The sequence below is a fragment of the Centrocercus urophasianus genome, unplaced genomic scaffold, assembly GCF_019232065.1.
Source record: "Centrocercus urophasianus isolate 14NV4802_14NV808 unplaced genomic scaffold, USGS_Curo_1.0 seq_10, whole genome shotgun sequence".
Classification (NCBI taxonomy): Eukaryota; Metazoa; Chordata; class Aves; order Galliformes; family Phasianidae; genus Centrocercus; species Centrocercus urophasianus.
The window spans coordinates 21697697-21720967 of NW_024884142.1; the positions used below are offsets into that span (position 1 = coordinate 21697697).

General features: G+C 35.7%; 1 protein-coding gene across 1 annotated transcript in view; it reads left to right on the forward strand.

Moving 5' to 3' along the window:
- Window positions 1–23271, forward strand: part of COL19A1 (collagen type XIX alpha 1 chain) — a 184830-nt gene that overhangs the window by 3273 nt on the left and 158286 nt on the right. Inside the window, exons 2-3 of the mRNA XM_042826945.1 lie at window positions 3821–3895; window positions 4270–4369. Coding sequence (XP_042682879.1) covers window positions 3821–3895; window positions 4270–4369 — 175 coding nt within the window. The remainder of the gene's footprint in view (window positions 1–3820; window positions 3896–4269; window positions 4370–23271) is intronic.

Genomic DNA, 23271 nt, shown 5'->3' on the forward strand with positions numbered 1-23271 from the left:
CTATGCCACCCTTGGATTCCTTAATTCATGGGTAGATAGCAAGCTTTCTTTGGCAGTGAAGAAGGAGCTTTAAGTATCAGGCAGGATATGGCTCCTGAAAGCCTGCACACTGTGGAAAGACTCTTCAGCTAGTGAGTAAGTAGTACAGAGAAAATGAAACCATAAAGGGAAACAACTACACATTCCCTCAGAGAAAAGCTTGTACACTAGATCAGCCCATTTATTCATGGAAAGCAAGAGAAAGGAAAAATAACTCCTGTAGCCAAGATATCCGCCTAAATATAGTCTTGTTTTTCTACTACCTTCAGTTCCACATGAAAGAATAGTTTTCCAAGGTGTAGTTTAGGCATCCTTATACTTGAACTCAGATTTCTTAATTCCTGCTACCAAAGCTGTGATGCTATTTACATAAGTGTCTAAATAGTCACCAGGACTTCTTTCCTGTATCAATAAAATTATATATTCAGTCTCTCGTCCTCTTCCCACCTTTGGTTTTATTAATATTTCTGTTGTCACACGATTAAGCAGTAAGTGGCTTACAGTATAGAAAGAGAAGGAAAAAAATGACATTTCATTTTCTGATAGAGCTTTATGTAAGGCTAAATGTATGTAAGCTAATTGGGGCTTCTGCTGCTAGGCCACATTTATTTGAACAGTTCTGCTTTCTGATAGAAACATCAGTGCCCTCAGAATGTGCATGTACGTGGTGTTAGCAGCTGAAAACTTCACTTAAACATGAACTTTACAGGTGTTTACCTGCTACGTTAATCATAAAGTGAATCTAGATATTTCAGATTACTCCTGACTTAGGGAAACAAGAGTGCCTATTGGAAGCTACAGTTCCTAGTCAGATGTGCATGCTTTCTGTCAGTGTGAGTGTGAAGCATGTACCAGAGTCTCCAGTGTCCCAGTTTTCATAGAAATCAGTGTTCGGCGTGGGACCCAGGGGGAAGCTATCCTGAGCTTCAGCAAGGGCTCTGGTCATAGCATGTTACAGAAGAGAAATGTAGATGTAACCCTGTTACTCTGAACTTAGGTGTTTATTTTTATTTATTTATTTATTTATTTATTTATTTATTTTTGTATGAAGCTGTTAGAAAAATGTTTTCCTTGTTAGCTTCTCAGTGGAGAAAAAGACGATCACAATAATTTGTGATAGGCCTGCCTGACCCACACAGATATGTGTTTTTGAATTGATAATGTTGATTTTTATAATAACTTTCTATGTAGACTTCAGTGATTTCTAAGGATGAAGGTCTGCAATTTATTGTATGGAAAGATCTTGTTAATTTATAGGTATGTTAACTTCAACTTCAGTTTCACCATTCTCATAATATGAATTGTGGGCTTATCCATATAAGCTCAGTTCTATCACATGTGGAGGAGTCTGCTGTATAAATCTAAGCTTGTTATTTTTACTACTACATTAGTTTTGCACTCATGTATTATAATGGAGGTGGTAGTTGTGTGTGGTTTGTATGCCTGACAAGGGGTTTGTCTTATTCTTTTTCTTTCCTAAATGCCTTCATGTGAATCTTCTAATTCAGTAACCCACAGGCTGAATGTGTAAACTGACTGCTTTGTCTCAGGCCAAAGAATTTAAGAGTCTGCCAGCAGTACTAAAAATCTTGGAAGAGACTAACTTTTTGACTGCACAAACTATAGAAAGAATTTTCATCAATCTATAGCAATTACAGTTATGAGTCTTGATATGGAGAGCTTTTTGGATTTTAATATTTTATCACTTTGTCTTAACTCTCTGGTGAAATAGTATTAGGCAAAAAGAGCGTACCAGCAGCATAAACAGGAAGAGAAATGATAGTAACTTTTTCAGTTTGTCTGAGGATATGGAAAACAACCAAATAAATAACGTTTGCATGGCCTGTCTATGGACTGTTATGAAACTGATAAAAATAGGTCCACAGTCCAGTCTGTGGCATGTAAGGAATCATTGCTATCATCTGGATAACAGAAATTAAGGCTTTTATTCTTTATTTGGAGTTGTAGGAAAGTGGCTGGTGGGAATAAAATAAATTCTGCATCCCTCATGAAAGTTAACAGTGGAGGAAAAAGAGCACATTTCATAGCAGTTTGAAGTAAAATCTAAAACAGGTTGTATCTGGCTGCTTTTCTTGTAAATACTGTAGAGTAATTCAGCTGAAAACAGAATCTTCCTACAGTCTTCATGTTAATTTAAAAAAATAAAACAAACAAACAAAAAAAAACCCTCATCAAGATGGTTATTAGAGTATGCATGCTACTCTGCCTTCAGCCATAACAGGCTTTCTTTACACCAACATGCTTATTGTAGCTATACTTCTATAAATCTGCAGGAACAATGTTCATAGCTCTAGAGTATCTATAGATGAAAAATATTAGCTTAATAATCTTTATGAATGATTGAAATATCAGATTTGTATATTGCGGAGTATTTAAGGTGAACCTGTTTCTGTACCGTTAGCGTGTGTATAGTAAGTGGTGTATTCAGATTGCTATGTTAGTATGTAATTCCAGTGAATGCATTTCACACTACATAAAGCTCCCCCCAGTCCCAGACTGATGAAAGATTTCATTTCAGTTTCTGAGATTTTGGCATTAATATTTTTAATGCTTCTGCATCCTTTGCTTGGGGAAGGGAATTTATTGATGGGAGTTACAGTTATTTTCAACACGTATGTTTCTTATTTCTCGTAAAATTTTCTTCCTATGTATATATATATCTCTATAAGTAAAATGCTTAGTTCTGTAAGTACATATAAGCACGAAGGAAGAAAAGAATAAATTGCCTTATTGCCTTTGAAATAAATCAAATTATAGGTGATGTTTCTTGTAGATTGTAGTGTAGACATCAAGGATGTGGTATCAAGTGGCACTTGATTCATCTTGCATAAAATGTCTTCACGGAGATCTGAGCTTAATAAGCATATAGGCCCAATCCTGTTTGTTTCATGGTTAGAATTTAGTTGTGTTGTTTAAAAAGCTTGAAGAAAAAGCCCTATTTTTGACTCATCCATTAAAGGAATGTTTCTTTGTATTTGCTTCTTAAAAGTGTGTATTCCACTGAATATTAAAAAAAAAAAACCTCTTTGAGCAAATTGAATGCAGTATAATAACACATTGTTTATTCTAAGCATTTGGCTGGAGATAACCTTAGAATTTACCATGTTCCAAATTTATAGAACACTGTTTGTTTACCTAAATACTTTGGTTCAGACTTAATCCCCTGCAAAGCTGCTTAATTTTCAACCACTTTTTTCAAAGTCTAAATGTTGCTTGCATTGTTCATTATATGATATGCTCATATCCCTGTTAATCCACATTTTGAAATTAATGTTCACTGAAGTAACAATTGATTATTGCCATGGTAATTGTGCATTTATTCTTTACTGTTGCATGTTTCTTGATCGAGAAAACATTACAATGAAAAAGAATTTTTCTAATGATATAACCAGGAGGAAACAACGACAACAGCAACAAGAACTTAGTTGTTTCTACTTTTATATGTCACTGAGGATGGAAAGAGCTTAGTAAGAACTTTGTATTTTACTTCTGCTGCTGTCATTCATGACAGCATGAGCATCAATCCTAAACAGTTGAATTAAAACAGGGTAAAATTTATGTCTGCTTATATTAATGGAAGTATGCATGAAATCTGAAATATTACACTGTCATTTAAATTTTGTAATTTATGTCCTATGTTCAAAAGATAAAGGAACCAGGTAATCTTTCTTGTTACTGTGACTGTCATTGTCATGGTGGTTTGTTCTGATTCATGTTTATTTGATAGAATTTTATGATTTTAAATTGTGTTCTCTTCAAGGTTCTGGGTGTCCTTTAATGAAAACAGCTATTCATCATCTCAAACAAATCAACAGAGACAGTCTTGATGTTTCAGGTAAATGGTTTCAGTTAATATCAAGAGCAAAATACCTAAATCCATTGACTAGGAGTGGAAATAAAGATAGTCTCTAATGCTGCTGGCTTAAAAAACATCATACAACTTGTTATCATCATGCTCCAAAACCAGCTGTTGTTAGGAAAGTGATATTAAAGTTGGAAACTATTGGTTGAAGTTCTATAGACATGCTTCGTTCCATTTTCTTTTTTTCCTAATGGTCTTTGTTAATGGCAGTGCAAATAATAATAGGAAATAACTGATCATTTATCAGGTAGCAAAGTTAGTTTCAACTACTGTGTGAATTTTGCAGTGATAGTTTCTTCTGTTGATTAAAACAAAAATAAACTAAATCAGTGTATCATACTTTGCAGGGTTTGATCTCACAGAAAGCTTTTCTTTGCGACAAACGTCTTGTGGAGGGGTAAAAGTCTGTTTTAAACTGGGAAGCGCTCCTCTCATCAGAGAAACAAAGTAAGTAAGGTATTGCTTTCATCCTAGAGTCTTTAATAGATGGAGCTCAAAGTGGGTGCTACTTATGATCTGGAACACTAAGCAATATATCCAAGGATACCACAGAAAGATAAGTATGTCAATTTTTAGGCATTTGCATCCATTATAGTTTTTATTTTGGGAAGCAGTCTGATTCAGAAGTTTCCTTTTCTGAAAACCAGAAGTATCTAGTAGAGAGTCAATTGGAAGTGTATTGTTCTCAACCTGTGATTCAAATACAGAAAACTCAACTGTATATACTTAAAGGTCTACAAAACCAAAAGAAACAGATAAGTTTCATAGTATGACATGAAGTGTTTACTAGTCTTCCCTTTATGAAATTCAATGCTTGCAGGGTTAAGAAGAGTCACTGTTTCCTTAAGCGCTGTTTTTATAGTTGTGTCCTTTCAGTGATTATTATACCTTTCCTTTGTTCACCAACAAAATGGCTGGTACTCAGTGTAGAGGTGAAACTCGGTAGTGTGCTATTCTGACACAGGATGAAAGGCTGAAGCTGCATGAAAAGTCAAAAGGAAGGTTCAGAGGGACAAGGTACAAAGGTACAATGGAACTGGAAAGACTTAAGATTTCACTGGGGCAAGGAAATGGTGAGATACAGTTAGAAATGTAGTTTCAAGTTCCACATCCTTGGACAGTGAAGAGAAAGAGAATCTTTTCAGAGCTTCGTGGTTGTGATGTGCTCTGAGTCATGGTACTGCAGTTTCAGTACAGTGTGTTCCTGTGATAATGTGGGGAGCAACTGTGTTGAGTACTGGGTATTCTCTGGTGCAAGAGTTCTGACTCTTGGTTGTGTAAGGAAAAAATACACCCGAGCCCTCAGAATTCCCCTTGGGTTGGATCCTGGGAAAAGTGATGTGAGCACCAGAAGATCAGGAACTGAAAGAGAAAGTCAAAAGAAGAATTGGAGAGGCCCAGACACTAAAGTAATCCTCGGGAGCAAAGAATGGTTAAAGAAATATAACTTTTTTTTTTTCTAGTTTACTATAGTCACTTTTTTATTTTTTAAGGTATTGGATTCTGTAAATACTAAATTTGTGGGTTGTGTAATTCTTTGAAATTATATCATAACTGCATTTTCTAGTATATTTTGTTTTCTATTGAAAGAAAAATGACTACAAAAAATTGGTGCAGACAGAGCTCTATTCTAATTAGCATCTTCCTTTCTTCCAGATTTTTATAGATTTATTTTGGGACTATTATTTGAGATAAAAATAAGAATATGGAAAAGTAGAAAATCAAGACAGTAACAGAAAATTTGGGACAATTTTTCTTCTTTAGAAATAGGAAATTGAGTAGAGCTAAGTGTATAATCAAAAATGCATAATGCAAGCTGTTTTTTTTTTTTTTTATGAAATTCCAGGAAAATAACAAAATTGGAATAAAAGAAAATAAAAATTAAGAGAATGGATTAAAGAAATTTATTTTTAATTCATATTACTTTTTGGAGGAAATTCATTCCTAAGAGTTTGATATTTTTGAAGCTGTCCAATCCATGATGTTAAGACTGAAAAACGTGAAGTTCTTTACTTGCTGTTATTAATAAGCCTGAATACCAATGTCTGTGTTATTTTATTTCATCTTTCAGAAGCAATTATTAATGAAAGCAATGAAAAAATGGTGAAGTCATATTATGGTTGATAGCTGCTGCTTAGCAAAGCCTTAACTCCCAGAAGTTGGAAGGAAATACGCTAGAAAGCAAGAATGCTTCTATTTTTGCTTTCCTTATGAGTGGGAGAGAAATTTAACAGATTATTTTTTGTTGTTGTTTATCTGTTCATCTTTTTGACAGTAAGATGACTCTTTGCGACAGAAGTAGGGAAAATGGAAATGGCTAGTTTTCCTTTATTTCCCAAGTACCAATGTCCCAAAATTCTTTGTTCCCTGCCCAAGTTAAAGGAATGCCTGGAGGGCAGGTGGTTTGGTCTTACTACTTTTTATTGTGCTTCTCATATTCCTCTTCCTCTCCATTGTTTTCTTCTGTATATATATTTTGAGAAAAACTGAAGTGGAAGTCTTTCCTTTCCCCTAAAAATCAGTATCCAATAGATGCTTCAGCTGGATGAAGCTGAAATAATAACTGAAAGTTGGATGAAGCCGAAATGAACATAAGTGTTGATGTTTGAATGTAGTTAAACTGAAAAACAATATTGCATTACTGATGCTAATAATACACGACATGAGCTATTCTGCCAGCTCCCTTGGAATGACACCTTTTATACAAATTAATTTGAACAAAAAATAAAAGAGCTGAAGTGTTTTAACATTGCTGAAAATATTACAGAATTTGCACTAAATCTTATTTCTTAACGGCACAGCCTTGCTTTTGCTTTTTCAAATCTGTTCTCAGAGGGAAATGCATTTCATAATTAAGAATTTACTTTTTTATTTAAAATGTTGTATATGTAACAGCTTTTTGTCACTGAGATAAGAATTCAGACTTTTTTGAAGTATTTCTTCATAGTACTTCTGATTCTCTTCTGAACTTAGACATTGTTTTATTGTTGTTTTTTTAAAATAAGGGCATATGGCAGTTAGGAGTACAAAGTCAGTCTTTGACATTGTGGGTTTACCAAGAAGCAAGAACTTAAATACCTGGTCATAATTTTATAATTTACTTTATCTCAGATATCCATGTCCAATATCTTCAAGCATATTATTTTATTTAAATCCTCTCCTGGTTCTTTTCAGATTGTGTAGCTCCAGGGCAGTTGTGTTATTAGATGCTCAGAGTTTTTTAGGACCGTTCTGTCTCAGAAAATATGTTAGTAGACGTGGTGTGCAGTAAGTAGCAGGGCAGTGTTTGTTATCCATCTTGCAGGAAACTCAGAGTATCTGATTAAGCTGACTAGCAAGTATCAAGTAACTTGGTATGTCTCCTCTTGCATTTCATTCATTCAGTCGTAGTGTGGGTAATAGAAAGCTATGCTGTGCCATTTTTCTTGTGTGATGCCATTTTAATTTTTTCTCAATGGACCTGGAGTAGTGTTGCACCTATTTATATGTTGTAAATAACTTACAATGAAGTGTCAGCTTGAGAAAACGATTATGTCTATTTATGCTGAATTTTAGTTTAATTTCTTTATCTTTTCTGGAAAGGAAATTCTGTTCATGTTTTGCCTTGAGGTAGGAGGTGGATAATTTTTTTATGCTCCATATATGTAACTAATTCTAATCTGTGAATATTTTCAGTATGAGTGACTTTTTAATTAAAATACTGTTAGTTATATATTGTTATTGTTATGTGAACATTAGGATGCATCATTACTTCAGTCAGGAATAGGTGAGCCTCTGAATCCTAAAGAAATTAACTCTAAAATATAGAAATGCAAACAATCTAGTTATTCAATAATAATGACACTAAATATTTTAATTTCATTTCAATACATACATTATGGAGTCACATTTTGTTAGCTAGAGGTTAATGTATGCTGCCTATGCAGTGTATCTTAGCTTGGCTTTGTGCCCACTGACAGCCATGCAAGGTTCTATGCAGATAGCAACTCACAGATTTGCTGGCAATATTCAGGACTTCTGAGGTGAGGCCTCTTAGACTGGGCTTTGCTCTTTAGTTGTCTCAGAATAATAAGCTGAAGATAGTTTCACTGTCATTCTCTGAAAGTGCTTCAGGTGTTGGTTGTGCCCACTGGGCTTGCTGGTGGGCCCATTCTTTCTGCTCTGCAATTTCTGTCCAAAGCCAAAAAAGGGAAATAGTAAATTGCTTTCATCTGAGTTTCAGAATATTTTTAAGATGGGTTTCACTTGCTTGTGAAATCTTAACAGTGTCATTGTTTTCTTATTTTATATTTTGGTTTGATTAAATCATATTAATTTACTGATGTGATTGCAAGAGCTGGCTGATAGAATGTTCTCAGATTTACAGCAATTTAATTACTCATGACTTTTTTAGGAATCCTTCCAAATTTGGTCTAAAATAATGAAAAGATCTTGGATTTTGACTGTATTTGGACCACTGAGCGCTATCAGCACTGCTGTCACTTATTGCTGCTGAAAGAGCAGTGACTGCAGCTTGGGCTGTGTTTCAAAGTATTTTCACCCTTTAGTGATGTCTTGTTACCAAGTGCAGAAGTACTGTTACCACTTTTGTCAGTCCTCTCCAGGCTAAAAACAGAAATCAACGATAGAAGAGTATGAATGTGTTTTGTTTGGTTTCGATGGAAACTTTTAAAATTGCAGTATCTGTAATACAGAGTTAAATTTCCTGAACCCAGCTGGCATATAGCAAGTCAGTTTCTGTGCTCACTTGTAGAAGCCTTTTTATAGCTAGCACTTTGCTCCCAAAGGCACCTATCTCTGAGTGGCTGCCTGAACAAGCGAGTGGCAGCCCTGCATCCTATAGTGGGGTTGGAACTGTGGATGTTCTTTAAGGTTCCTTCCAACCCAAGCTGTTCTGTGATTCTATGACTTCCTTCTCCAAAAAAAAAAAAAAAAAAAGCCTGGTGATTCACAATAGAATTTAGCCATCAGTGAACATGTACATGGGTATGACTTCTGATTTGCTTTGTATTGCGTGTATTTTGGTTCAGCCATCTTCTTGAAAAAATATTAATATCTATGTATATATATATATGTATATATGTAAACTACTTTTTAATATATATTCCTTAAATATGATACAGATTGGTTAGCTATGCAGTTTGACAGTTTTTAAAAGGTTTCATCAAACATTTCCATAATAATCCAGTTAAGCATTAGAATGGCGATGAGATGGCACCTCTGTTTGGTAGCAGTAATTATAGCTATGCTAACTAGCTTTTATCTGTACTTATTTGAAGTCCTGTTAGCCTTCAGGCTATTTAAATATTAAATAGCTATTTAAGAAAAGCCACCTCTCCCTTCCTATATCGTGTATTTATTTGGGATCATTAGAGCTGCTTGAGCCAACAATGCTAAGATTGCAATGTCTGGTATTTTGGTTGTAGGGTATTTTCAAGAAAAGGGCCTTGTCTCTGGAATTTACTACCCAAGTGTGGGAGCCTGAATTTAATATCAATCCTGATGCTTTCTTCGGGTCTTCCAAAATAGTGGATCAGAAGCTGTGGTGACATAATTTTTTTTTTTTTTTTCCCCTCCAATTCTGCTTAAGGGTACTGAAATAATATATTTTGTATCTATTTCTAGAAACATGAAAACTTACTGCATTTTATAAATTGAATTGAACAATTGAAAAAAACATATTGGAGCTTTTCCTACCATATAAACACCAGTTCCTTCTTTTCATATCTAAGAAGAAAACTTTTGCCTCTTGAGATGAAAAAAGATAGGACTGTGCTTCTTTTAAAGAACAATAACACAATGTCTTTCCTTTTTCTCCATATTTGGGCTTGTTTCTACCTGACAATTTACAAGATCTCTGCCAACAGCTTTAAAAAATAATAAAAAACCCCCAAAACTAAATTTCAGACACTAATTGATTTTAAATGCTGAGCTGAGTTTGAATTATATAATTTAACATGTGATTTGTTATGCAGGAAGAGTCAGGAAAGCAAAAGTAAAGACAGATACAAGCAAAGGAGAAGAATATAGACAAAAGTATTTAATACTTACATTAAAAGCAGATTGTGAAGGAACAAAGATCAGCAAAAACTATTTTAATTATACCACTGACTGTAGAAAATCTGAATTTTTTAACCTTTTGCAAATTCCTCAGGCAGAAGAGCATCTTACCGGTCAAGTTAGTAAGGCAATGTTGGATGAGGCAGACTGTTCTGATTGGATTTTTTGTGTGTTTTTTTTTTGTCTGTGTTTTTTTTTGTTGTTGTTGTTTTGTTTTTTGTTTTTAAATCTCCCAGCAATGTTTTCAGGCCAGAAAGCTCTCAGAGATCAAGGGAAGGAGTCTTTGGAAAATGTGGATCTCAAGGGGATTTGTCCATAATGTGTGTACTGGGGACCAACAAGTATTTTTTTTTGTGGATCCACACGACTTATGTGCTTCACAGTTTAGGATGAAACTTCAGATAAGCAATAAGGAAACCACAGAAGCACTGAATGACCAAATAGCCCAAGCAGTTTAATTTCCTTACATGAAAAGCTTTCCTTAATTTGAAAAACATGTATTTCAGTTTGAATTAGTGTTACATATTTTTTTTCCTCCTAAGATCTGTCTGGCCAAGATTATTTGCCAGAAAAAAAACTTAGTTCATCTTTATGGTGCTTCTCTTCTGCTCTCGGCCTTCTCTTACTTCTTCTACACCAGGATCAGTCACACTGGTCCGTGAGGCCACTGGCTGTCACAGTGGCTGTGAGATCTCAGTCAGTCACAGGGGAAGGAGTGGGAATGCAGTGCTGGAGAGGGGCGCGCAGGGACTCCATGCAACTCCTGCTCTCAGCAGCCTGCGGTTAGTTTAAGCAAATTCTGAAATTGTATCTTCCAATGAATGGTTTAATCTGCTCTGTAGAAAACAACTCTGCTCTATTTTTCTGTTTTAAAAGAAACAAAACTGTTGTATCCAAGCAATTTTACTTTTCCTATACACTTCTGTATGGAATTCTGCTTTATTTTCATCTGCTATGAGTGCTGAAACTGCGTTTAATGTTCCTTATTGGATCAGATAGAGAAGATTAAAGCATACTGTCATAGATGCAATTGCTAGACAAAGTTATTGTGGTATTAGTTTTCAGATTCAACAAAAGCAATTTACCTGGACCTGCATGATCTTTGTTAAAAAAATTGGGTGCAGTTTAACTTACTGGTGTGTTATCTAAAGAGAACCTTAAGTGAAGCCTTACTGTGGGGAACTCTTGAAAGAGTTCATCTTTTTCTCTCTGCTAGACAAATTGACTTGTAAAGCCTTTGTGATATTGCTTTGTGTTTTGTTTTTTCCTTTGGATTTTTTTTTTTTTTAAACAGTCTCCAAAGTCTAGGGCAAGGTAGTAGTATGAACTAATAAAGAGGCTGCAGACTAAGTATAAAGAGAACTGCGATTGATAAGAATTCCAGTAAGAATAGTCTAAGACCAAAAATACAGTTGCAAAATTAATATAATTTAAAGTTTTGTTGGCACCAAGAATAAATACTGGCGTGCACAGCAATGTTACAAGCAACCATGCAAAACTGAATGAAGTATACTACCTATAATGCATGCAGCTGATGATAGATTATTTCTCCTTTATGTTGTGTGATAGAAGTAGAGATTGAAAGATAATTTATTAGTTTGGCTGATCTACTGAGAGAATTCAAGTGCCTTTGTCAAATGCATATAATTTCTTCAGCAGAAGCAGTGGTGCCATGTGCTTCATAAGTCATTTATCAGCAGACTGAAAAAAAACAAAACTGTAATAAATCAGAGCTTATTCTGTAGCTTTTGTGATTTAATGCTTTGAGAAATGTAGTTTGCATAAGCTACGCTGTCAGGCATTTCTCACAGTGACTAAAATTGTACCTACAAAAAGATATTTGTGCTGATACAGCTGTGTCTACACTGGTGCTTTGGAGTTTAAAGATGTCATAAAAAGTATCATCCGCTTCCCCCACCTCACTCCTCGATTTTTAGCTTTCCTATCTAAAAATAGTTTATGGGCTCTTGTAAAGTTCCCTGGTGCTTTTTATCATTATACTGATTTTCATTTATTTCCAGTTGCTTGTGAAAGACTTTTGCCCTCTAGCATTTCTGTGTGCTTAGCTCTTTGCAGTTTCTAATCATAAAACATATAGATGAAGATAAATAACCAAATATTTACAAATACTATTTTAATTTTGCATGAACTCTATGGTTGATGCCATGGATTTTTCGCTTGGAGAGTTGGGTATCAACTGGAGTTTAATTGTACAGAGTCCTTTGCAGCCTTGGGTTAGTTTTGAGAAGTGGCCATGTAGATAGCATCTCCACTTGCCCTACTTCTGTGTTACAGAATCTGTCTTCATCTCTAAGTAAGCACTTCAGAAGGTTAAATGAGTATCAATTTAAACTGATCTATGAACCTAAATAAAAAAGGAAATATAGCTGGTATACATATCCATGTATAAATGTATGGACACATAGACAGGCTTGAGCAGTGGGGCTGGGTGAACTTCCTGAGGTTCAACAAGTCCGAATACAAGCTCTTGCATCTGAGTCAAGGCAACCCTCATTAGCAGTACAAGCTGGGGGGTGAAAGGATTGAGCACAGCCCTGCCAATAAAAGGCCTGGGGGTACTGGTGGGTAGGAAGCTGGATATGAGTCAGCAATGTGCCCTTGCAGCCCAGAAAGCCAACCATATCCTGGACTGCATCAAAAGAAGTGTGGCCAGAAGGGCAAGGGGGTGATCCTGCTCATCTACTCTGCTCTCGTGGCACCCCACCTGGAGTACTGCATCCAGATGTGGAGTCCTCAGTACAGGAGAGACATGGACCTGGTGGAGCGCATCCAGAGGAAGGATGCAAAAATGATCCAAGGGATGGAACGTCTCTCCTACAATGACAGGCTGAGAAAGCTGGGGCTGTTCAGCCTGGAGAAGTCTCTGAGGTGACCTAATACCAGCCTTTCAGTATCTAAAGGGGAGCTAGATAGAGGACAGACTCTTCATTCAGGAACTGTGGTGATAGAACAAGGATAAATGGTTTCAAGATTAAAGAGGGTAGGTTTAGGTTGGATATGAGGAAAAAATCTTTTACAGTGAGGATGATGGGGCCCACGAACAGGTTTCCCAGAGATGTGGTGGATGCCGCGTCCCTGGAGATTTTCAAGGCAAGGCTGGATCAGGCCCCAGGCAACCTGATCTAGCTGCGGTGTCCCTGTTTATTGCAGGGGAGTTGAACTAGGCAGCCTTTTAGGGTCCCTTCTCACTCTAAGGATTGTATGATTCTATGATATGCTCCTGGTGAATATTATAAAAGGAATTGCTGGTCAAAATGTGAAGTGAGAAGTGTAAGAAGTGTACTTCCAGATCCAACCTTGTACTTGGGCGTTTGTCATGCTGGTTGTACTTTTGCTGGAGTGTAGCACCTGCAATTGCTGCATGAAGTTATTGATGTGAAATATAGACATTTAGCAGCTGACATGTGCAGGATTGATAATGTTTTCATACTTCCTGGGTAAAGGTACTATATAGAAACAAATCTTTCGTGGAAAGTAGCTTTTTTTTTTTTTTTTTTTTTTAAAGTATGAAGTCTGGTTAGTTACTGGGAACTGACAATAGGAGGTTAACATAGGAAGTTCAATTATTATGTGAACAGCATGTGATAAAGGTGGTAGCTCATAGGAATCATCATGTGGTCAGAGACATTGGTAGAATATACACCAGAACAGGACCAAAATAAATAGAAGATACAGTGTAGGGGTAGTTCAGTAATGAAATTGCATATGATTAATGTCTGAAAATGTTAAATACAAGAAATGCTATCAGACAATTGTTTTTACTCAAAAAGGGACAGAGGGGGCATTTTTACTCAAAAAGGGGCATGATTTCTTATTTTTCATAAGTTAACTCTCTTTTCGCAGAAGTTTCTCTAAATTTAGGAAATGTTAAATGACTGTATTAGTGTGTGAAAGCAGGCTATGCTGCCAGGAAATTACATAAGCTTAAGACTGGTTTGTTGTGAAAATATTAAGAGGAATACAAAAAGCACTTTGTGATTAAAGATAGCTGATATGATTTCATGGGAAGTCATGACTCATTAACTGGTTGGAGTTCTTGATAGTTTTGGAGAGTTACAATGCAGCCTTACTTCATTGCTTCAGTTCTCGCTACTAATATGAATCCACATAATAAGTAACATTACATTATTTTTTCAACAGTATCCTACTGGTTATTATTGCAATTAATTGCAACTTCTGTGAATAGTTTGATTTTTGTTCTCATGCGGTCATAGAATGATTTGAGTTGGAAGAGACATTAAAGACAATCCAGTTCCAGCCCCCCTGCCATGGGCAGGGTTGGCAACAGCTAGATCAGGCTGCCCAGGGTCCCATGTATCCGGGCCTTGAACACCTCCAGGTATGGAGCATCCACAACTTTGCTGGGCAGCCTGTGCCAAGACCTCAGAGATCTCTACCTCCAAGTAGGGAATTTATTCTTAACATCTACCTTTCCTCTCTTTTAAAGCTAATCCCCCTTGTCCTATCAGTATCAAACTGTGTAAAAAAATCACTCTCCATTCTGCTCGTGGGCTTCTCTTAAGTATAAATACGTACAGAAGTAAATGTGTATTTCAGTTGTAGACTATGCTGTTAGAAATATCTTTTTTTTTTATGTGAAGAATACAGATTCTCATTACGTTGGATACTTAATTACTCAAGTGATTCAATAATGGTAATACTGATATTATTTTGTCATAAAACCATGAGCAAGGTATTTCCTTTTTAAAATTAGGAAAGCATTATTGAAAATGCTTATATGGAATAGTTTTTTACTCTGTGAAATATCAGTGATGTTTTCTTTACTGTTGTAAGTCTTTAACAGTTTAGACTGTGGTTTGTAGTAAATAATTTAGTGTTTATGGAATTTTAATCAGCAGTAAAGATTTCAGTCTCGTCCTTCTATTAAAAAAATAAATTAGCTTTTATTTTAGTTCTGTTAACTTCACACAGATGTGGCACAGATGATTCAATATGAAATAAAGCTACAGTTAATAGAATAACATGCATAGTTTTAATAAAAGGTTTTTTGCAGACTGGAGCCTGCACTGTTTTGAGACATTTGTAAATACACAGTATCTCAAACTTAGTTATTTGGATATAAGGCATCTGGCCTGTGTCCCCAGTCTGAGAAGGGCTCTGTAACATCCAGTGTTCTTTCTATGCGTGTTTGGTGCTGGCTTTTTTTAATGTGATGATTAAGAAAAACCTAAATAAAGGAGAGAGTGAACCTGCTTCATTTATCCACAATCACCACTGGATGAAGTCTCCTTTCAACACTTCTGTGTCAGGTCTAATGCAAGACCCTGTCACTGTTTAAGCTTTTTTGTTTTTTTCCTAGTCCTTTAAAGAGAATACCTGGCCATTTCCCAGCTGGGTCAGATGGTCCCAGGGTTGGCAAGTCACAAGTCCACAGCCCATCCTGTTAAACGTAGTTATGACTCAGCAGATAGTAATGCAATGTTGATTTTATTTAGCTTGATGTATTTTAACCCCATTTAATCTGCAAGGTGCTAAAATCTCATTGTTACAGAAAGTGTGAGTTGTAGGACAAATTGTATGTACTTTATGTTGGTGGTTGTTATTTTTAATTTATTTGACTTCAATCAGAGTCCTGGGACTTCAGAGAAGTATTCATCTCCAGTTTATTAAAATTCTGTTAGGTCTTTCTATGTGACGCAGATTTATTATTGATTTTAATTTTCATATTCATTCACTTAAATCCATGAATATTACTGTTTTTTACAGAGTGTAAAAAAACAACTCATTATTTATCCTTCAAATTATAAGCTGAACACTAGGCTTAAATATTCATAGACTAGACATGTTGTATGTAGGGGGTGTTAAAGCAAAGGCATGTTCTGTCTCTGTACCTTCACACTTGCAGCTGACAGAGCTACTTATTTCGGGTCAGTCCTCTGGTATCTGGTATCATTAACCTTTCCTATTCCAATCTCTTCTGTTGGTAATATAATCTTCACCCCTTACAGTTTCTTTTTTGGGGAGAATTCTGATGGACAGGCGTATCCATCTCAAACAATGTCATAGGCTGCAGTACCTTCAGTGTTGCCTGTGTCTTTTCAAAAACGCTTTAGCTGCTTGCGGCTGCAGCCTGGACTGAATTTATTAGTAGGCATTACTGAGTGCTGAGGAGGAGGATAGTTATCCAAGAAATTATTTGAAGTGGTTAGGAAAAAGAACATCCTTTGCTTTCACTCAGCTTAATTCCACACATAATTCCTTTTAGCTCTCCCTTTCCACCACCAACCAACATATTATGTTCACTGTGATCACCACCCACAGTTTTCATGTTATTGATCCTAGCCTGTGATATGCTTTGTCTTATCTCCTCTCCCAGGTTGTCTAGGACCCGGCAGCATATACTAGAAAAGGAAGGGGTGAACCTATTTCAAATGTAATCAGTAACTCACTTCACTAGAACTTATTCCACTGATTCACTGCTAAAAACTAGCACAAGTTTGGGATGGAAGTGAGAGAGACTAAACAGCTAGAAATTGAGAGTTATAAAGAAACAACATCTTTAGGTTGGATAGCACAAGGTCATGCAGAAATATGAGGTAGCTCTCACAGTGCTAGCATGTGAATGCTAGGTACAATGCAAGGTTCTCAGAGTGAAGCTCTTCTTGAGCAGATTAACCCAAGGAAACTAGAAACACCATTCTATTTCTGTAATCTAGAGATACTGGAATCGGTTTCTCTAGATAACAGTATCTCTAGATACCAATGCAAATATCTGTACAGTGCTGGTAAATTGGCTGTGAAAATATTCAAGGAAAAATGGATGGTTAGCTTTCTATGTCCTGTAGTGAAAAATATATCCAGGCCAAGGAAAAAGGAGCATCGTTCCTTTTTTCCATACTCCAGCGTATGATGTGCATCATCTGTTCAGCTTCAGTGTGAGAAGCACATAACAATGCATGCAGAAATTTTTTTGCTGCCAGTTGACTCTCAGAGGTTACAGTAATTATTATTTTTTGTGACATCTTCAGAGGGTTTCTTGCTCAGCTGAATAACTGAAGTCCACCATAGATAATCATATTTAACATTAAGAAGTTAATCTCTCATTCAATTCAAAGACTGCTAAGTAATAGACTTTTTTAATAACTATATCTGTTATCTTTGTTCCATTTCTGGGAGTAAACTAGAAAGACTAAATTTGCACAGAATCTATCGAGGTAATAGACAGTTCATTACATTTCTTCAAATTCAACCATTCATATTTTCCTTGAGAAACAAAAGCTTTATTCAGTTTTTTGTGTATTACTTGCAAAAACTTTGTCAGGCTCTCTGTGCTTCTCTTATAGGCGCTATCAGTTTACTAATGTGGCTCTGAAAAAGGAAAGCACTTAAGATTTCTGAGACATTCGTACTGGACAAAAAGACTGTGCTCCTATGTGTGAACCAGTTAGAATTATTTTTTCCAACATTTAGCTACAGAAAGGAAAGAAGAATGACATGTATACCTAACAAGAACATTATTCCTGACAGGTGATGATAAGAGTGCAAAAGAACAGTTTTCTGTTGAATTATTTTATATTTTCTATGTGGCTTCACAATGGTAGGGAGATGGATGCTGGTACTGGAGGAATCTCTACATAACTTTTTAAATTTTGATATGTGAACAAATTTAGCATCTTTGGGTTACAGGGAAATGTTTCATGAAAGGGCATTTTGTGTTTGTAAAATTACTGTCAAAACTCTAAAAGTGTAGGATGCATGTAACTTCTTAATGAAACTTCCTTGTGAGAAGGGGCAGGTGGAACTGAAGATATAAATTGCTGATGCATCAGTATCAGCTCTAGGGGTGTCACCACACTTCTGCAGCTATGAGCACATATATGTGAGGCATTGGGATGGAAAAACAAACTGGAACAACAGAGTGGGTTTGGTTGCTTTCTGCTACCAACATTAGAAAGTCCCTGCATGTTTCTCTGTCACTAAGTGATGCTGACAGATTGAAAGCCAGTCTGGTTTGAGAGCACGAGGCAGAGGGATACCAGAAAGAGTCACGTAATTGCATGAGTAGGAGAAAGCAGATTTTGGGGAATTTTCAATTCCTCAGACACCAACAGCAGCATGTTTATTTGTCTCTGATCATATCCCAAGAAAAATAGTCAGTATGAGACCTGAGCAAAACATATAGATTGACTTTAGTCTTTCTGAATCGCAAGTAACTACGCTGTTCAAAGTTGTATTAGCTCAAAAGTGTTTAGAGAAATATCTCGATGTCTGCACAAAATATGTTTCCTTTACTGGCTTTGCACATTAGAAGACAACTTACTGCAATATATGCACTGGATCCACTCTGTTGCGTTGGTTTTTCTTGAGTCTATGCCAGTGCAGACTTCAGGCTATGAGGTCTTCTGAGTAAAATTTTAGCTTGCTCAACTAGTCAGGCTCTGGCTTTCATCATTTACCTTCTTCATCTCTCATCACCATGTTCGCTAGTTGTCATTCTTTGTCACCTTATGTTCCTGTAACACGGAGAGATGTTTACTGCTGATTAGAGCAGCCTAATTTAGTGTGCAGCATTCAAAAACATGTCATATTTTTGAAATGGAAACATGCTGTTTGAAAAAAAATTGTGTAGTTTCTGAACGTATTTAATCATATTTTTAATTTCTTAATATTTATTAATAAGATGTTATATTTGTTATATGGGGTTAGTTTTGTTTTCCAGATAAAAGGAAAGTTTATGGTATTACTCTCAGACCTATTTGATTCTTAAAACATATATCCAAAGTGAACAAGGCAAATGTATTTATAACTGCATTAGAAGTATTGAAAGTTGCTTTCCACAAGACTGCAAAAGACAAAATGTTGGTTTGAATAATCTCAAATCGTTATCAGTCTACAAAATTCTAGTTGGGAAAATGTGAAAAAAGAAGTTGCATTTTGCATTTTCACTGTTATAAGTCTGTAGCTATTACTACTTCTGGATGTTTTTCCAGACAAATTGAAATGTTGAAAAATTGATCAAACTTGAAAGCAGATGTAGTTGGCATGACTTCTTTAAAATCACTGGAAGAGAAGTTTTTGATTCTACTAGAAGTTGGTAGTTCATATACATAAGGTTCCAGAATACTGCTGGAAAGAGTAGGGAAAACCTTTTCTGATTAGGACTAATAGGTCTTCTATTTCTATTTCAAACTTTTCTTTTTTTCCCTTATTTAAATGTCCTTCAAAATTTCCTTAATAACAGCATGGACTTTCAGCAAAATAAATTAATAAATCTAAACCACTTGTGTTTTAGAAGTAGCAGTTGATCTACCTGTTCAGAAGACAGAAACAGAAACATGATAAAGTTTATAAAATTTTACGTCAATATCTTTTCTAAGTGTAAAAATAATTTGCAGCTTTGCATTCAGTGGTACGTTTTCTGAGTGGGTTGTTCTCTGTCTAAGTAATTAATAACTCTTAAGCTGTCTGAATAGTTTCCCTTAAGTTGCATCATATAACGTGTCATATGAAAACAACTTGAGGCCTAATGTAACATGAAACTGTACAGCGCATCTTAGTGTGATTTGAGGAAGATGGATGGGAGGGAAATTGTTTCTTATTTTTGGTGACAAACAGCTGTTCTTAACTTTTATTTCTGAAGAATTTATAATACCCTTTATAGGCAGAAACAGGTAAATTTTTTTTAGGCAGTTATTTCCAATTTCCACTTTCTATTGTACTAGTGAAGTTAGGCAAGAAAACATGAATCAGGAATGTAGCAATTTGATATAAAAATACTGAGAATAATATGGATTTTTAAAAATTGGATTACTTTACTTTTTTCTTCATAACTGATCTCAGCTTGAGTTCCATTAGTGAACACAAAAAGGTTAAGACTTCAAAATCTGAGAGAACGTAGTGCTACATAAGTCATCACCCATGATAGGAAAGTTAAACTAACTGCTTGAGCTCTGGTCTCCAAATTATTGTAACATTGTCATGTTACAAGTGACATATAGCAGGTAATGGTATATGTCAGCTGGAAAAGATATGTCTTGCCATAAACTCTAAACATTTCTCACTTCAATCTCAGGAAATGTAAGTTGGCTCATCTTTCTCTTCCTGGAAGATATTCAGCAGGCTGGAGGTTTCATTGATACTTGTAAATACGGAAGTTTGTCGTATACTGTAGTATATTCTCATTCGATACGGAACAATTAGAGTTCATAAGATTTAAAAATAGATGCTACTTTTCCATTAGTGCTTTTTTAAAAATAAAAACAAAAGGTAAATAAAGGATTGCCTTACTAAATTTGATATGGGTAACTCAATGCTGCTTTACAAAGATAGAACTAAAACTGTTTATAGCACAGTGAATACACAGTTAATTCATTCATAATTACTTCATTTAGTATGGTAACAGTAGGAGAACCAGATGGTTTCAGAGATTTTCAGAACTTCTGAGGAAACAAATGAACAAGTATTTTTGTCAAAAATCTATCAGTACTTGATCATGACAAACATTAGAAGGTATGCACAAAAATGATTGCTAAGTTCAAGTAAAATACTTTTCTAATAATCTAATAATTTATGGTCTGTGCTGTACTTGCACCACTGTACTTGTTTTTAGGGAACTAAATTTATTCAATTAAAAAGAGGAGAATGCCAGAACTCTTTGCAACTAAGAGTATACAATTTGATAGAGCAGCACATGGATGGTGCTGTGACATCAGTGTTTATTTATTACTGCTCTGGATGTATCTACCTGATGCTTCAGCATATAGAATATCATGATAAACCTGGCCACCTGAATTTGCAACGTATCTACATTCTTGTATCGTTAGCAATTTTCCTTCTTGTTTTCTTTTCCCTCCCCAGTCTGGCAGCTGGGTTGTCTGTAATTTACAGTACACCTCAATCCAGCAAGCTAGGGTGGTAGAAATTCAGTTCATGAGTTCAGTTCATGTGCTGTAATTCCTGCAATTGTTTTCAGCAGTTTCCACCAAGGGTGTGCTTTGCTTTGAGAACAGAGTGCTCCATTCATCAACTTTCCTATTTTTATTATATACTACTGACAATGCAGACTGAGAGAGAAATTAAAACTGTCTAAATTCCACCCAATATGTAATTTAGTCAGACTTCAGGCGCCTGAGTCTCAGAGAATGATTCAAAATGTCTGTTCTGAAGCACCACCTAACCCCTGGTGGCACCTAAAATGAATCATTTGGGGACAAAATTTTCCTAGGCAGCTGGACATAAGCTCCAGTAAAGCTCAGAAGCACCATGGCTGAAGCAGCCAGGCATTTAGCTCCCACCCAAATTTTATTCTAGCTTGGAAGTGCATAGAGATGCTTTGGCTATGCCTGTAATCCCAGAGGTGCCTAAGCCATTGTCTATGCTTAAATTGCACATAATGGACTTGGACAGCACTGAATTCAACAGTCCCAGTAGTCACAATCAGCTTCAGTGTAGAAGAGGGGAATAAGGTCCGTTAAGCAGTCTTGAAGGTTAAAGTAGTCCAGATCATCCAGGAATAATACCTGATTTGGGTTGTCCTGAGCTGAGAAGGCACAATAGGAATGGGAAACTTGATTCTCATCTCAGTGTTAAGGATGTTTCCTGTGAAAGTTTTTCTCTCAAGTTTGATCATGCAGATAATTCAAGCACTTGCATCCAAAAAAAAACCTGTAAGCATCCCCTGGATTGACGATCATATTTACATGTTTGTTTTAACCTGTAAATTCTCTTTTGCCCTCTTCTTCATAGATTATTTTAGATATTTTCTACACTACTCATGTTTCTGCAACATTGGAGCACATGTTGAATCTTACTTAAGACCTGTTATTTCCCTTACTGCTTTTGGCTTAGATAACAGGGAGTGTTAACCTAAGTTAGCAATCTCTATATTTGTGCTTTACATCTGTAGACTCTTAGGTGAATTTGGTTCAGGTTTCTTTCACCCTTATTCTCTCCTTTTTTCTGTTGCTCTTTTCACTGTGCCACATAGAATAGAGCAAGTAGGAAATACTTGCAGGAAGAGGAAATACTTAAGGAAATACTTATTCATCTGTGGACATGTGAAACAACTTGATTTTGTCTTTTTCATTAATGTTTAATGCTACTTCTTTATCGTTTTCACTCTGCTTGTGATGCCTTGTTAGTTTTTCATATAAATCCTTTTTAAATGTTGACAGATGCAACCGAGTGAAACAGTATATTAAACATTCAAAGACTGAAGTTCAAGTTCAATATTCTGAGATTATTATTTTTTTTTTTGCTTTTCTCATATTTGAGGAAGAGATTCTATATTGATGTTTCTATTCCAGCTTTTTTTCCCCTTCTATCAGTTGTCATTTTATATTTATTGTTTAGAACATATACATTCTGTCTGTATTTCTGAAAAGTCTGTAACTGAGCCTTACAGAGTAGAGGATATAATGGGAGGAATACTGAAATTTTTCTATACCACTTTACTGATCATCTGTACCTGTGTAATTTCAAAGCTAGATACATGATTTTTGTTTTATTTCATTCAGTTCAAGTCATTCAAGGAAGAAGAACCTAGAGGAAACTGCATATAGTAATAGATAGCATGCTTGTTTTCTGAGTATTTTACAATTTGTTTTTTACCTCATAGCATTCACTATCTGACTGAAGGGCTGAATGTAAAGCCTGTATTTTAAACATCTTTTAATTATTTTGGTAAGCAAGGCCTGTTTGCGTTGTTAAACAATGGAAACACTAATTGGAGAATAAAGATATTGTTTCTATTCAGTTTGGTCTTCAGTATACAATAGTTCTATATAAAATATGTGGTATTTAGCATTATACTGTGCAGGTAATTGTAAAGCATGGTCTTAGACTGTCCTCTATGCCAAAAGTGGTATTTCGTGGTGTTTGTTTCTGAAGTGTACTATACCTGTAGTATAGGTTTATCTAACAGTATTGACTTGCTATTTGTTTACATCAATTCTAACCATGCTGTAATAATTTCATTTAGTAATCTAAAATTCTTTGCAGCATTTCATAGAATCTAAATTGAAAATAGTGAGTGCATTGATGACAATGCTGCCATTCAGAAAGATCTTGGCAAACTGGAGAAACAGGCTAGTGGAGAGCTCATGAAGTTCAGCAGAAGCAAACACAAAGTCCAGAGCCTGTGAAGGACTCTCTCCATAGGATGTTACATGCTGGATTAATGTCTGCTCAGATAGTGGCCCCATAGAACAAGAGCTGCAGCCAGTGCTGAGTGCCCTTGTGGTGAAAAGGCTAACTACATTTTCAGCCATCCTAGGAAGATAGGATCATACAATCGTTAAGGTTGGGTG